Source organism: Rhinopithecus roxellana, chromosome 5 (genome assembly GCF_007565055.1).
Source record: "Rhinopithecus roxellana isolate Shanxi Qingling chromosome 5, ASM756505v1, whole genome shotgun sequence".
NCBI classification, from domain to species: Eukaryota; Metazoa; Chordata; class Mammalia; order Primates; family Cercopithecidae; genus Rhinopithecus; species Rhinopithecus roxellana.
Window position 1 is genome coordinate 132,904,206 of NC_044553.1, and position 17,392 is coordinate 132,921,597.

A 17,392-nucleotide genomic window follows, 5' to 3' on the forward strand; every position below is an offset into this window, starting at 1 on the left:
TACTTACCCTTAACAAACTGGCACTGAGAGGATTGGGTAACTTGCTCAGTCAGGATTATTTAGCTGAGTGAGTAGAACCCCATTACAGGTACAGTTGAGTCTGGGGGGGGTCCCCAAAGCAAAAGTACTATTTAAGCACTGTTTACTGCTGTGATCCAAGCCTATACTGTCAGTGCTTATTTGGTATGTGTATCATCTTGATTTGAATTCGTACTTATCTCCGGGAGTGAGCATTGCCTTTTAGATCTGGTGACTAATTTGCTGTCAGAGAAGTACATTCTTAATACCTCATGAAACATACATTTCCTGCTCCCTTGATTTCTGTCATGTTAATATTTTCTCTCTTTGCCTACTAAATCTTGGCTGTGTGAATTTAGGACCTATTTTAAGTTTTTTCTTACTTCAGAAGAAAATAACTTCTGAAGTTAATAATCTCAGTGCTGGGAGGATATTAGCAATTATCTAATATTATATCCGTCTACTGCAATGCACATTTGTATTCTATTTCAGTTTGTCACAAATGGGTCTTGCACATATCTTATTTATTCCTCTTAGTAATATCAGGAGGTAAATAAATACATAAGAAAAACTGAGATTCAGAGGTTGTAAATACATTGCCTCATATAACACAGCTAGTAAATGGTCGAGATGGGATTAGAATCCAAGGACTTCTGATCCACTTTAAGTCCATTGTACTTTCTGTGATGAGCAGTTGTATACTTGACATTGGCATTGTGATAAGGAACACTACCATATAAGTCATTGATTCTAGAAAGTTTGTTTTTCACATTGAACCTAAATGTGATTCTTTAACTTTTATCTGTTGATTCTAGATTTGCCTCTGGAGCAACACAGAATGAATTATCCTATCCCTCTTCTACAGTGTGTCACTACGGTTATTTAAAAACTATTACCCTCGTGTCTCCCTCACCCTGCCTTACCCAGTTTGCTCTGCCAATCACAACTCAGATTCTTTTCATCTTAACGTTGGTTCTAACCTCCTCCTCTTGTACTGCTCACTGTCCTTTGAAGGGCCTTTGGTTCGTTAGCCTCCTTCAGAATGAACACTTACTTCAGATGCAGAGGACCATGGGCCTAGTACCAACTTCATTATAAATAATGTGCTTATATTGTATAGCTTAACAAATTGCTTTCTTGTTTGTTTTTTCCAGCACTCTCACAGTGTTGACTCTTGTTGAGCTTAACATCAATCTAGCTTCCCAGGTCTTTTTCACATTAGCTTTCATTAAGCCAAGTCGCTCTTATCCTGAACTTGTGTGGTCAGTTTTTTGTTTTTGTTTTTCTTGTTTCTTTTTCTAAGGCTTTACATTTCTTTTTAGATTTTTTTCTAGTTAGGTTTGTGCCATCATTTCAGTCTGCTGAAATCTTGGTGAATGATTATATTGTTTTAGGGATGTGATATTGCTCTTCAACATTTTCATCTGCAGCTTTGATAAGGATGACTTTTTAATCCTTGAATTGGATCCTGCTCACATTATCCACCTTGTTTTGAAAACCTTTCCCCACACTAGTTTATGTCATTGCCATTTCAGTCACCCCTCTGCTTCTTTTGCTCACTTAGCCCTTATAGAGTATAGTTTGGGGCTGTTACCCAGGCATAGTTATTTTTCTCCAGTGTAACTAGATAAAAAATCAGTGGGAAGCTGGTTAGTCAGTGAACAAGACTGAAGTAAGAATAATCTATACTATTAAGGAAACCTGTGAACTTCTTTATTCCTAATTCAGATTTTGCTATCAACATATAACTGATATGGTAAGCCACTTTTTTTTTTTTTGATAATCAAAGCTAAGTAGAAAAGCAAGCGTTTAGAACACAGCTAAACAAATTTACTGATAACATGCTGTTACAAATAAAGTACTGTAAATGGCTTTGAGCTTCTGCAAAATCCAGATTTAGGCTGCTTTCTAAAAACGAGATTTCTGAAAAGTCACGTGACAAAACTGCATGACATGTAAATAGCATGTCACGTTGTTGAGCATCTAGGGGAGCTGTTTTGACACTGTGTGTATCATTGGATTCACTCAGTCTTCCAGAAGACTACTGTTGCTCCAGCAAACTGTCATATCAGTGGATGTTGGTTTTCCAGGACCTTTTATTTTTCACATATAATAAAACTTATTGAAAGGTAACAGAGAAGCACGCAATTTTAAGTGTTCAGCTTAGTGAATTTTCACAAAATAAAGACACACATTGGCCAGGTGTGATGGCTCACACCTGTAATCCCAGCACTTTGGGAGGCCGAGGTGGGCGGATCATGAGGTTAGGAGTTCGAGACCAGCCTGGCCAATATGGTGAAACCCCATCTCTACTAAAAAATACAAAAATTAGCCGATGTGGTGACACGTGCCTGTAGTCCCAGCTACTTGGGAGGCTGAGGCAGAAGAGCTGCTTGAACCTGGGAGGCGCAGGTTGCCTGAGATCATGCCACTGCACTCCAGCCTGGGAGACAGAAGGAGATTCCGTGTCAAAAAAGACACACGTGGTATTACTACTAGATCAAGAAATAGGAATCACTAATGCCCAAGAAATCTCCCTCATCCCCCTCAGTTGTTTTCTAATACCCCAAAGATAACTGTTATACTGAGCCATAGATTAGTTTTGCCTATTTTGAACTTTATATGCATGAAATAATACCGTACGTACTCGTGAGTCTGGCATCTTTCACTTGACATTGTATTATTGTGAGAGTCATCCACATTGTGTGTAGTAGTAGTTTGTTTATTCCCATTCCTGTGCAATAGTTCATTGTATGAATATACCACAATCTGTTTCTCCATTTTAATATTAATGATCATTGAAATTTTTTGGTTATTATGAAAAGTGCTGCTGTGTGTCTTTTGATGCTGTATGTGTCCCTTTAGATGTATGTGTGTGTTTGTGTATGTTTAATTTTGTTTGGATATCTATTAAGGATTGGAATTGCCTGATTATAGAGTATATACATGTTCTGCGTTAATGGGTATTGTTAAACATTTTTCCAAAGTGGTTGTTTCAGTTCATACTCCCACCAGCAGTGTTTCAGTGTTTCAGTTTTTTTGCATCCTTATCAACACTTGGTATTGTTAAACTTTTAGGATTTAGCAATCCTAGTGGATGTTTAGTGGTATCATGATAATGGATTTAATTTACATTTCCCTGATGACTAATGAGGTTTCACTTTTTTCATTTGATTATTGTTCATTTGGATTTCCTCTTTTATGAAATGCTGATTCAAGTCTTTTTCCCATTTTTTGACTGGGTTTTATGTCTTACTGATTTTGTAGGAGTTCTTAGTATATTCTGCACGACAGTTCTTTGTCCATTATATGTATTAGAAATTTCTCACTGCAGGACTTTTTATTTTCTTAATGAGCACTTGAATGTAAATGCTGCAGACCGGGCGCAGTGGCTCACACCTGTAATCCCAGCACTTTGGGAGGCCGACGCGGTCAGATCACTTGAGGTCAGGAGTTTGAGACCAGCATGGCCAACACGGCGAAATTCCATCTCTACTAAAAATACAAAAATTAGCCAGGCATGGTGGTTTGCTCTTGTAATCCCAGCCACTCGGGAGGCTGAGGCACCACTTGAATACAGAGGTGGAGGTTGCAGTGAACCGAGATCAAGTCACTACACTGCAGCCTGGGCGACACAGTGATAGAGCGAGAGTGAGACTTCGTCTCAAAAAAAAAGTAAACTCTGCAGTATAACAGTTTGATTTCAGTATACTAGAAAAGTAATCTTTACCATTTACCTTTTAGGTCCAATGGACCCTTTTTATTTTAAAGTTTAAAGTAATTTTACAAATAATTTACAGAATATAAGAATAAAGGGGCCAGGCATGGTGGCTCACATCTGTAATCTCAGCACTTTGGGAGGCCTAGGCGAGGGGATCACTTGAGGTCAGGAGTTTGAGACCAGCCAGGCCAACATGGCAAAACCCCGTCTCTAGTAAAAATACAAAAATTAGCTGAGCATGGTTGTGCACACCTGTAATCCCAGCTACTCAGGAGGTTGAGGCATGAGAATTGCTTGAAACTGGGAGGCAGAGGTTGCAGAACTGCGCCACTGTACTCCAGCCTGGATGACGGAGTGAGAGTCTGTCTCAAAAATAAAAACAAAATAAAATAAAGGGATAGCGAAAAAATGTTAAAGACAAACTCTTCTCATCCATTAAATTTGGGCACACAAACATTTTAAAAGATGAAATATTTCTGTCACATATACTTTTAGCAAATTGAGATGGTCCAGGTTCTTGTCACAAAATATGTGATAAGATAAGGTTCATCCTGTGTAATAACTAAGTGGATTACTGCACCACATTTTCTTTCTGTTCTTAGAAACATATTGTCAGCTGGGCATGGTGGCCCACACTGATAATTCCAGCCCTTTGGGGGACTGAGGCAGGAAGATTGCTTGAGTTTAGGAATTTGAGACCAGCTTGGGCAACATAGTGAGACCCTGTCTGCACAAAAAGTAAAAAATTAGCCTGGCTTGGTGGCATGTGCCTGTGGTCCCAGTTATGTGGGAGGCTGAGGTGGGAGGATTACTTGAGCCTCCCACATAACTGGGACCACAAGGCAGCAGTGAACTGTGCACTGCACTCCAGCCTAGGCAACAGAGTGAGATCCTGACTCAAAAAAAAAGAAAAGTAATCCCAAGGCTATAAATATTATTATTTACTTTTTCTTATGTCTTTTATTTCTTTAACCTTTTATTTTTAAATCAGTACTCTATATAGAACTGATTTTATATAGTGTGAGGTAGGGATCAATGTTTATTATTTTCCAAATAACTATCCAGTTCACTCGAACACCATTTACTGAAGAAGTCACCCCTACTACTTTGCAGTGACTTCATCATAAATCCAATGTTAAATGTGTTTGTTTCTGGACTCTCCATTCCTGTGGTCTATTTGTCTGTCTTTGCATTAATGCCATATTGTTTTAATTACTGTAGCTTTACAATAAATTTATCTGTTAGTATAGGTCCTCCAATTCTGTGCTTCTAGATGAGGGATTGGCAAGCTTTCTTTCTCTTTTTTTTTTTTCTTTTTCTTGAGATGGAGGCTGGTTTTGTCACGCAGGCTGGAGTACAGTGGTGCTTACTGCAACCACTGCCTCCTTGGTTCAAGCGATTCTCCTGTCTCAGCCTCCCAAGTAGCTGGGATTACAGGCATGCACCACCATGCCTGGCTAATTTTTGTATTTTTAGTAGAGCTGGAGTTTCACCATTTTGGCCAGGCTGGTCTTGAACTCCTGACCTCAGGTGATCCACCTGCCTTGGCCTCCCAAGGTGCTGGGATTACAGGCGTGAGCCATTGTGCCCGGCCTGGCAAGCTTTCTATAAAGGGCCAGATGGTAAATATTTTTAGGCCTTGTGGGTCACATTTGGTCCCTGTTAAATATTTTTCTTTCTTTTTTTTCTATTTCTTTTTTTTTTTTTTTTTTTTTCACATTTTAAAAAAATTTTATTGAGACAGGGTCTTTACTCTGTTGCCCAGGCTGGAATGCAGCGGCAGGATCACAACTCATTACAACTTTGACCTCCTAGGCTCAAGCATTCCTCCCACATCAGCCTCCTGTGTAGCTGGAACTGCAGGCGTGTCCTGCCATACTTAGCTACTTTATTTTTTGTAGAGGTGGATCTCCCTATGTTGTCCAGGCTGGTCTCGAACTCCTGAGCTCAGGCCATCTGCCCGCCTTGGCCTTCCAAAGTGTTGGGATTACAGGCATGAGCCACCATGTACAGCCCTTTTTTTTTTTTTTTTTAAACCTTCAAGAATGTAAAAAAGATCACTTTTAACTGTGTTTGGAACATAGACCATAGTTTGCTGACCCCTGTTCTAAATTGTCTTGATTATTCTTATTAGAATCAGCTTGTCGGTTTTCAAAAACCTGCTGGAATTTTGATGAGCATTGCATAGAATCCATTGACCATTTGGAGGAAGAATTGAAATCTTTATAATATCAAGGCTTCTGATCAGTCACAACTACGTTTCGACTGGCTTTAGGATTGGAATTGTGGACTTCTTCCATTCTATAGCTGTCTTACTAGAATTAGTAAGGGACTGTGAGTGCTATAGGTTTTCTTTATATTTCCATTTGTTATGATTGTTCCTGTTTATAGTGATTACTTATCTTTGGGAATTTTAATTTTAGGACCTTGGTTATACATATTTAGAAAACAGGTGCTATTTCACATGAAAACAAAACGGGAAGGAATTTTAATTCCAGAATTTCGTATCTTGTAATTCCCATGGTTTGTTAATTTTAGTATGTTTCTGCAAATAGTAGAATACAGAAAATACCTTCTTTAAAAGTATTTGTATAACTGCATCATACCTCTTAGGTTTTTACATTTTAGAGTTTTATATCAAATTTTGAAATTTTTATAATTCTAAGGTATTTATACCTAGTTTTAGGGGTTTTTAAAGGGAGTGTATAACACACTTTACAAATAAACACTTTCTAAATACTTAAAACAAATATTTGCTTATTTTTCTTTTCATCTGACCAATGTACAATGCATGCGTTTTTATGTGATTGTATTTAGTGAATTTATGTAATGTTTCTACTATATTTTAAATACATGTTTTTATATGTCAAAAGGATCATAGTATTTCATTATATTGATTTAAAAGTGGCTTATTTTCATACAGATTTTTAATATGAGTATCTCTTGATATATTTGTTAAAAAGGCTTAAAAGGTCTCCAGTTTTATAAATGAAAATGGTTTTGAGTCTGTTATTTTGTACATCTTTGAACGTTGAAAATTTGAAAGTCCAGTAATAGCCAGGTGCAGTGGCTCATGCCTGTAATCCTAGCACTTTGGGATGCTGAGGCAGGTGGATTGCTTGAGCTCAGGAATTTGAGACCAGCCTGGGCAATTTGGTGAATCTGTATCTCTACCAAAAATACAAAAATTAGCCGACCCCGGTGACATAAAAAATTAGCCAGGCATGGTAGTGGGCACTTGTGGTCCCAGCTACTCGGAGGACTGAGGTGGGAGGATCGCTGGAACCCAGAAAGTCTAGGCTGCAGTGAGCTATGATCACGCCACTGCATTCCAGCCTGGGTGACAGAGTGAGACCCTGTCTCAGAAAAGGACAAAAAAAAAAAAAATCAAATAGTGATACATATTTACCATTTATATGTAGTGTTGAAATTGTATTTCAGATGGTTTCAATATTTTCTGGCCCCCAGAATGAAAACAAAATGATGGGCCTTGGCTGTTGATCAGCAATTTGGTCTGAAAACAAAGCACCCTGCCCTTTCAACTCTTCTGCCATGTCCTCTTATCTGCACACCTTTTAATGCCTTCTAATTCCTTTGTCCTTTCCTCTGGGTTTTACACATGCTCTTTTCTTTGTCTGGAATTCCCTTCTTGCCATTCTTTGCTTTATTTATTCCTATTTTTCCTGCCCTGGAACAGCACTTCAGTAATTACAGATCGGGATTCTTTAATGCAGTCAGACATTGGGAATACTTTGGATAGCAAGACAAATATGTTCCATATTTATCAAATTCTGTTCTAATTGTTGAGTTAATTGTCTCACTCTTCCTGTGGACAGTGAACTCCTTGAGGTTAGGCATGACTCTCTTTTTAGCACCAGCACATTACCTGACAATCAGTAGATGTTCAATAAAAGTGGCTTCTTCCAAAATGTCAGTCATGGATAAAATTCTCAAGGCATTCACAATTTTGTTAGGAGGGACTTTGCTCATACTTAGAATTTGATTAGAATACTAGATAACATGTTGATAAGGTCTCTCATGGACTCTTGTACATTGTGGAAGATAGTCTTAATACATAGCAAATGACTTTATACAACTTTCATCCGATATATTATTGAGGCACTTTGAATTAATAAGTGTAATTCCAAGAAAGGAACCAAACCTTCATAAGCCCTAAAGTGGCATACTTTTTTTCCTTCTGTAAATATATACTCTTCATCCTTACTTAGCATTGTGATATATATACTTTGACAAGTTCCTGGTCACCTTCTTTCCCCTTTGCCCATTATAGCTCTGCCAAACCTTCACTACTTCACATAGACCATCTACTCTAGTGCTGCTTTCTTGATGTTAGCAAACGTTTTTATTTTGCATTATATTTATAATTTAGCTTCCTGCCTCACAGGAAATCAAGTCTACCTGTCAAGCTCAGTAAAACATCTCACTTCTAACCCTTAGTTGTACTTACCATGCTTATCATCTTGTGGTCTCAGGAGAAGCAGCCCTTCTGATGAGGGCTAATCCTCTTTCTGTGCCCTTTAAAGAGATAACAGTTTACATTTTTATCAAAGTGATTCATATGCATGATTTAAAAAAATTGGGCCAAATGGCCACCCACTGCCCCATCCCCACACCCCCCAAATGTTTTTTCCAGTGGCATCCTTTTTTAATTATTTAGCTGTTTCTTTTGGTCGCCATCTTCATAGCACTAAATAATTATGCTGCTCTTTTCACGACTTACACACTTACACATTTTAGATATTATATATTTATTTAACTGTCCTGAAAAATAAAGTTTTCATTCTTCCTCGACACTCTGCCATATGGGTGTTAACTACAGCATTCCCCTTGACGATCTTCCAGAATGTGATTAGCTATTTATCGAATCTCATGGCTTCCTGTTACCATTCAGTCCCTCTATTTCCTGGAGGGCATGCTCAGGTAACTTGCTAAGGAAATGTGGGTGAGGGATAAATTTTCTTAGTCATCCTGTATCTGACAATGTCTTTATTCTAATCTCACACTTGCTTGCTAATTTGGATATAGAATTTGATGTTGGAGATAATTATTCCTCAAAGTTTTAGGATCGTTGTTCTGTTTTCTTCTGTCACCTTGTGTAGGTGTTATGCCGTTCCGATTCTTTTCCTATTTTGGTGACTTGCTCTCTCCCAAACTTAAAAAATCTCTGGTATTCTGAAATTTCAGTGTTTTTTGTTTTCTTTTTTTTTTATTTTTTTTGAGACGGAGTCTTGCTGTGTCGCCCAGGCTGGAGTGCAGTGGCCAGATCTCAGCTCACTGCAAGCTCCGCCTCCCGGGTTCACGCCATTCTCCTGCCTCAGCCTCCTGAGTAGCTGGGACTACAGGCGCCCGCCACCTTGCCCGGCTAGTTTTTTGTATTTTTTTAGTAGAGACGGGGTTTCACCGTGTTAGCCAGGATGGTCTCGATCTCCTGACCTTGTGATCCGCCCGTCTCGGCCTCCCAAAGTGCTGGGATTACAGGCTTGAGCCACCGCGCCCGGCCTGTTTTCTTATTTAGTTTTATTATTAATTGTACTGAGTACTCAGTATGCTGGACCCTTTCTATCTAGAGATTGGAATCTCTTAACTGTGGGATATTTGTTTGTGCTATTTATTCATTAATTTTTTTTCTCTCATTTGCTGTTTCTGGAACTCTTCATTATTAGCAGGATTTTGGATCTGTTGGATTGATTATCTTTGTGTCTTTTATCTTACATTTTGTTATATTTCCTGAGATACTTTAACTTCTAATCCTTTTGTTGTATCTTTTATTTTGAGAATTGGAAAAATTTTTTTTGTGGTTCTTTTGGTGTTGATCTTTTTTATAAATAGCACATTGTTCTTGATTTATAGATGCAGTCTCTTTAAGAATCTCTCTGAGGATAACAATTTGAGTTGAAAGTTCTTTTCTGCTTTTTGCATTCTGTTTTCTCCAAATTCAGATCCTATTTATCTTTAGTTTTTCTTTCATGTTGGACATGTTCCTCAAATATCTAGCAATCCTTGGCTGTCCATTTATGTTTAAGCATGGAAGACACTGACAAACTGATTGGGAGCTCTGTGTGTATGGGAGGGGCTTGTTACCTGTCACGTTTCTGCTTTATGTGAAAAGGGTAAGGAACTGTCACTACTCCTAGGGGACTCTCAAATTCAAGGATTGAAGAGACATTCAGCCTAAGGAAAGGCTGGTTGATAGTTCTGAATATAGATTTACATATTTTTAGCCCCAAGTTTTACTCCTTTCCTTCCCTAGCACCCCCTAGTGCCTGAGAATCCTGACCCTCTTTGATGTTCTCTGGGCAAGCCCACCTCCTTTTGATTTTATCCCCTTCTGCCATCAGTACTCTAAACTGTGACTTCTTCCTCCTCTGTAAGTTACCGCTCATATTTGTTCTTTGTCTTTCAGAAGTTACAGACAAGATTCTCATCTTCTGATTACCCCCTCTCTCTGTTTATTATGGGTTTGTGTATTTTTAAGTTCCTTGCAATGAGTTTGTAAAAGGTCAACTCGGCTAGGCTGAACTACATTTCCCAAAATTCCCTTTCTCTCTGTCCCTCTCTCTCTCTGCCTCTTTTTTTTTTTTTTTTTTTTTTTTTTTTTGTTTGAGACGAAGTCTCACTCTGTCACCCAGTCTGGAGTGCAGTGGCACCACCTCGGCTCACTGAATTCTCCACCTCTTGGGTTCAAGTGATTCTCCTGCCTCTGCCTCCCGAGTAGCTGGGATTATAGGCGCACACCACCATGCCCAGCTTAAGTTTTCTATTAGTAGAGATAGGGTTTCACCATATTGGCCAGGCTGGTCTCAAACTCCTGACCTCAAGTGATCCACTCGCCTCCGCTTCCCAAAGTGCTAGGATTGCAGGCGTGAGCCAGTGTGCCTGGCCGCCTTTCCCGTATGTTTCTGATTAAATTGGGTCACAGGGAGATTTTCACGCCTAACATGAGGCATTTATTCCTGGACAACCAAAAACATTCTAACTATTTCCCCAGAAGAGCACAAAAAGTCGTTTTCTTTGTCTTTAGGATAATATTAGTTCATCCTTTTCCTACCTGACTCACATTCCCTCTTTCATGTTCTGTAACTTAAATACTGAAATAATAAAGTTAACTATTAACACATATTATGTTAGATAATAAGGAAGAAAACAAATGAACCAAAAAATATTTGGTTAATACACGCACACACACACACACACACACACACACAAACACATATATATATTTAAACACATATATATCAAATTAAGGAAGAAACACTTGTAACTATTGTAGTCTGTATTTCTACAATAGTCATGTGGTCATAGCTGGTATGTATGTTCTTCCACTACTCATTCCATATTCCCTTTGCTCTAAATAAGTACCTCAGCCGGTGCTGATTCCTTATCTGATGGGGTGACCCAGGCTTTCATTCTTGAAAGATACGGGCTATTAGCAGATTCTTTCTGAATTAGTTGTGCTATTTGCAGTTCTACAAAACCCTTTGCAATTTTCCATGGACTTGAATCTCAGTACATGGGAAATACTAAGAGATGTCCTAGAGGATCTCTTGCATTTCGGACGTACTCCACTTCACCTGTATTGTGTGGTAGTAACCCAGATTCCCCTTGAAGGTTAGGATCAGTCATCCCCAGTGAATACAGTAACCCTCTCTCCATTGCCTCTTGATTTGAAACTTCCGAATAAAGTTGGGGTCTCAACTTCAGGTTAGTGGAATCATTTGTTGTGTCCCCTAGTGGAAGTATTCATCTCTTTGAAACTAGACATTTAGAACAACAAAGCCTAAAGTCACAGGGATAGGAAATAAATATTTTTCCAACACTGAATTTATTAGTCTTCATTGATTTCCCAAAGAAATGAAAGAAAAAGCCTCCTAGCACTCATTAAAGGCATGAAAGGCATCACTGTCTACTACTCAGTCATCTAAGCCAGAAACCTTGGAATCATCTTAAATTCTTCTCTTACCCCTATCATTTTATTTCTACTGGTGACAAAATCTTATCAATTCTACCTTATTTTACATCTCTCACTTTTATCCCCTCCTCTGCATTTTCATATCAGTCATTGCCTTGGGCTAGGCATCACCTTCACTTATCCACATTGTAGAGATAATCTTTAAACTTTTTGTTTCTGTCCACTGTTTTTCTGCTAAAGCAATCTTTTAAAAATCAGACTATATTTAGTGGTTCTAAGTGCTTATAAGGTAACACCAAACTCCTTAACCAGCCGAATTAATTTATCTGTTATTATCGAGATCCAAGTCAGATGGCTTTAACAAGTTAGAAGTTTATTCTCTCTTAGGACTTAGATGATGGCTCAGGAATCCAGTTCCTTCTGATTTACCTGATCCTGGATATTTCACCACCATGTCATAACCAGCATGAAAAAGGAAATAGTGAAGAGGAGGATGTGCTCTTTCCTTTAAGGGGACAACCCAGAGGATGTGCAAATCATTTTCACTCTCAGCTCCTTGGCCAAAACTTGGCTGCCAGTTCTAGCTGCAAGAGATATTGAGAAAGAGAGTCCCTTGTGTGGAGAGCCTTGTGACTAGCTGAAAACCGGAGGCCTGTTATTGTAGATAAGTGGGGAATGGGTATTGGAAGACCACCAGTAGTCTCTGCCACATGAGGCATACACAGTCTTCTGGAGAGTGATCTTCGCTTACCTCTTTATTTTTTAGTGTGCTGCTTTTCCACACTTCCCTCTTTATCAGCTCTCTTGACTCTGTTTCCCCTTTGCATTAGCCATGCTAAACTATTTGCACTTCCAAACATGCTCTGCTGATACAAGTTTCTCTGCCTTTCCTCATCTTGTTTCCTTAGCTTGAGGTGCCCTTGCCATATACTTTCCTCATCTCCAGCTCATTCTGTCAGCTTTATTTCAGATAATTTGTCTTTCAAGACTCAACATAGGCCGGGCACGGTGGCTCATGCCTGTAATCCCAGCACTTTGGGAGGCCGAGACGGGCGGATCACGAGGTCAGGAGATCGAGACCATCCTGACTAACACGGTGAAACCCTGTCTCTATTAAAAATACAAAAATTAGCCGGGCGCGGTGGCGGGCGCCTGTAGTCCCAGCTACACGGGATGCTGAGGCAGGAGAATGGCGTGAACCCAGGAGGTGGAGCTTGCAGTGAGTGGAGATCGCGCCACCGCACTCCAGCCTGGGCAACAGAGCGAGACTCCATCTCAAAAAAAAAAAAAAAAAAAAAGACTCAACATAAGTCTCTCCAGTTCTGTTGTCCTTATTATATACACATAGACTTGAGACATTACACCTCTTAGTACTTATTTACACTTAGATTATCTTTATATTTGGTTGTAAACTCTTTGAGGGCACAGATGATATTTTATTCTTGTATCTCTTGGATGTAATGTAATGCCTGACAGATAGGGGATGTGTTATCTCTTTACTGGATAAGAAAGTGGGTTCATAACAAAAATAACTGTGCAGACTTTTTAAAATGTCAGAGCCTACTCTTAAGATAGGGTTGCTGTTTCTTTTTTTTTTTTTTTTAACTTTTTTCGATTGAAATGTTAGTGCCAGCTCTAACAATATAATCATCCTGTATTTTCTTGTTTGTCTTTTCATATTTAGTTTTTAGTTACAATTTAATTCCAGAAGTGCTCAGTTATGGAATTTGATAATTTTTTTCTCTTTAAAATGAGTAGCCTTTCCTGTCTCCTAAGGCACAGTATTTATAATTGCTTTTTTTTTTTTTTTTTTTTTTGAGACAGAGTCTCGCTCTTGTCACCCAGGCTAGAGTGCAATAGTGTGATCTCAGCTCACTGCAACCTCTGCCTACTAGGTTCAAGTGATTCTCTTGCCTCAGCCTCCAAAGTAGCTGGGATTACAGGCACCTGCCACCACATCTGGCTAAATTTTTGTGTTTTTTTTTTTTTTTTTTTTTTTAAGTAGAGACAGGGTTTCAGCATGTTGGCCAGGCTAGTCTCGAACTCCTGATCTCAGGTGATCCGGCCATCGCTGCCTCCCAAAGTGCTGGGATTACAAGTGTGAGCCACTGTGCCTGGCCTGTAATTGCTTTTTAACTGTTCAGTATATCAGTGACTTGCTGCAGGAGATATGTTATAAATTAGATAATACTGACATGATGTCCAACAGCTGTCCTAAGACCTTCTGAGCACTGCCACCTTAACATACTGGTTTAAAGATATTGGTGACTCAGGATTTATTTAATGACTGAAAAGAGTCATTGTTGTAAACAAATTCTGAGGCAAGAGTGCCTTAAATATTCTTACATGGAGAATTTTTTTTTCTGCTTTACTGTCTTGAGTAATATCTTTTGTTTTACTTGTAGATTTGATGGTCCTCGAAGATTTGAGGATTTAGGGTCAAGGTGTGAAGGACCGAGACCCAAAGGGCCTCGTTTTGAAGGAAATCGCCCCGATGGGCCAAGACCCAGATATGAAGGTCACCCAGCAGAGGGCACTAAAAGCAAATGGGGAATGATTCCCCGGGGGCCAGCATCTCAATTTTATATTACCCCCAGTACATCCCTAAGTCCTCGACAGAGTGGACCACAATGGAAAGGCCCCAAACCAACTTTTGGACAGCAACATCAGCAGCAACCTAAGTCACAAGCAGAACCTCTTTCAGGAAACAAAGAACCATTAGCAGACACCAGTAGTAACCAGCAGAAGAATTTTAAAATGCAATCAGCTGCATTTTCCATTGCTGCAGATGTAAAGGATGTCAAGGCGGCTCAGTCAAATGAGAATCTAAGCGACTCTCAACAGGAGCCACCTAAAAGCGAAGTCTCGGAGGGGCCCGTAGAGCCTTCTAATTGGGACCAGAATGCTCAAAATATGGAGACTCAAATCGACAAAGCCCAAGCTGTTACTCAGCCTGTACCCCTTGCAAATAAGCCTGTACCTGCTCAATCTGCTTTTCCTTCAAAAACAGGGGGGATGGAGGGAGCAGCAGCAGTAGCAACATCATCATTAACAGCAGATAATGATTTTAAACCTATGGGTGTTGGTCTACCCCATTCAGAAAACAACCAAGATAAAGGCCTGCCTCGGCCAGATAATAGAGATAATAGATTAGAAGGCAATAGAGGCAGTAGCTCATCTTACAGAGGTCCTGGGCAAAGCAGAATGGAAGACACACGGGATAAAGGTCTAGTAAACAGAGGTCGCGGCCAGGCAATCAGTCGAGGCCCAGGATTGGTCAAGCAAGAAGACTTTCGGGATAAGATGATGGGTAGAAGAGAAGACAGTAGAGAGAAGATGAACAGAGGAGAAGGTAGCCGGGACAGAGGGTTGGTGAGGCCTGGAAGCAGTCGGGAGAAAGTGCCAGGTGGTCTGCAAGGGAACCAGGACAGGGGTGGAGCTGGCAGCCGAGAAAGGGGACCACCTCGGAGGGCTGGCAGTCAGGAGAGAGGACCTCTTCGAAGGGCTGGGAGTAGAGAGAGAGTACCACCCCGAAGAGCTGGGAGCAGGGAGAGGGGACCACCTCGAGGGCCTGGCAGTCGAGAAAGGGGACTGGGAAGATCAGAGTTTGGTCGTGATAGAGGTCCATTCAGACCAGAACCAGGAGATGGTGGGGAAAAAATGTATCCATACCACCGAGATGAGCCTCCTAGGGCTCCATGGAACCATGGAGAAGAGCAGGGGCATGAAGAGTTTCCATTAGATGGTAGAAATGCTCCAATGGAACGAGAAAGACTCGATGACTGGGATAGAGAGAGATACTGGAGAGAATGTGAACGTGACTATCAAGATGATACACTAGAGCTCTATAACAGAGAGGACAGGTTCTCAGCACCACCATCTCGGTCTCATGATGGAGATAGGCGAGGCCCTTGGTGGGATGATTGGGAGAGAGACCAGGATATGGATGAGGACTACAATAGGGAAATGGACAGGGACATGGACAGGGATGTGGATCGGATTGGAAGACCCATGGATATGTATGATAGAAATTTGGATAATGAGTGGGACAGAGATTATGGGAGACCACTGGATGAACAAGAATCACAGTTTCGTGAACGGGATATTCCATCTCTTCCACCTTTACCGCCCCTCCCACCTCTTCCACCTTTGGATAGATATCGGGATGATAGATGGAGAGAAGAAAGAAATCGAGACCATGGGTATGATCGAGATTTCCGTGATAGGGGTGAGTTGAGGATTCGAGAGTATCCAGAAAGAGGAGATACATGGCGGGAAAAGCGAGATTATGTTCCTGACAGAATGGACTGGGAAAGAGAACGATTGTCAGACAGATGGTACCCATCTGATGTGGATAGACATTCCCCCATGGCGGAACATATGTCCTCCTCACATCATTCCTCAGAAATGATGGGGTCCGATGCAAGCTTAGACTCTGACCAAGGCCTTGGAGGGGTAATGGTTCTCAGTCAGAGGCAGCATGAAATCATTTTGAAAGCTGCACAAGAACTGAAAATGCTTCGGTAAGTTGACTCCTTCAGATCATTTCTTTTAATAAAAAACACATTCAGACTGCTCTTTTTAAAGTGATATATATTTGAATGGAATCATTTTACTTCAAGTTCTTATCACATACTTTTAATTTATATTTCTGGTCATTCGGTGCTGTTTTAGGGTTAGGATGGGTATTTAGGAACTGTGTTAATGATAAACTTATGCCCTAAGATGTGAAAATTGACTGCTCTCTTGGCCTTCATAGATGTGTTGCTGGCATGCCATGCCTGTGCATGTTTCAAGTGTCAAACTTCAACTTTTCATTGCTCTGGATTTCACAGGGTTCATGTGTAACCTTCATTTTTTTCCAGTAAGCAGTTTGTTCTTTGGTATTAGATCTAATAGACTTTCTATTCACTAATCATTGGTATAACTTTGGAAAGTGCTGTATTTTTCTTTGTTGAAGCTAAGAATGGTTTGCTTAGGAGCATCCTCAGATTTGTTTAACTATTGATGCTTTCTTTTGGGGATGTTTTATCTTTCATTATAACTAAAAGCAGATATTTCTCCTTGAGGATGTTACTTGTTTCTACATAACCAAATGTTTTCTTTGTGAAATGGAAAATAGGATTTCTTGACTTACAATCAACTATGTATAGGTATCTACATAATTTTCCTCTTTTCCTGTAGTAACATTAATAACAAAAGCTAACATTTACTGCATGCTTACTCCGGGCCAGGAACTGTACTAAGTGTGTTGTATATAATAACTCATTTAATCCTTAAACCAGCTGTATCTTGGGATAGGAATTTAGAAGTCAGTGACAGATTGCAAGCTTTTTTAAAGCAATTTTTTTGAGAAAGTCAATTAATGATTAGGTTTTGATAGATTCCAATGTATTATATTTCTTCCATTTTTCAATTCTGGTTTACATTTGTGGATCTTACCAATAAATTATAACTTAAACTTTAGAACTAGGAAAGAAAAATATGTTGAAGAAAAGGTAATGATGAAAGACCAGGTACGGCAGGTTTGTGTGGTCTATAGCTGAGAGGTTTATTTTTTCCAGATTACTCATGAAGAAAATGTGGAAAGCATGCTATAGAATATTTAGCTACTACACTATTCACTTTTAAGTTATAGACACCTTTAATTTTAATTTAACACCTACCATGTAACTGGGCACTTGCTAATAATTGAGTGTATATATTATGTCAGTCTGTCTATC

General features: G+C 39.7%; 1 protein-coding gene across 3 annotated transcripts in view; it reads left to right on the forward strand.

Annotated features, from left to right (window-relative positions):
• YLPM1 (YLP motif containing 1) overlaps positions 1-17,392 on the forward strand; it is a 75,793-nt gene that overhangs the window by 21,519 nt on the left and 36,882 nt on the right. For all 3 annotated transcript variants that reach the window (XR_004057239.1, XM_030930086.1, XM_010382646.2), the window contains exon 5: positions 14,075-16,192. Coding sequence is in view for 2 of the 3 variants with exons in the window: in XM_030930086.1 (XP_030785946.1) it covers positions 14,075-16,192 (2,118 nt within the window). In the remaining variant the exon portion in view is untranslated. The remainder of the gene's footprint in view (positions 1-14,074; positions 16,193-17,392) is intronic.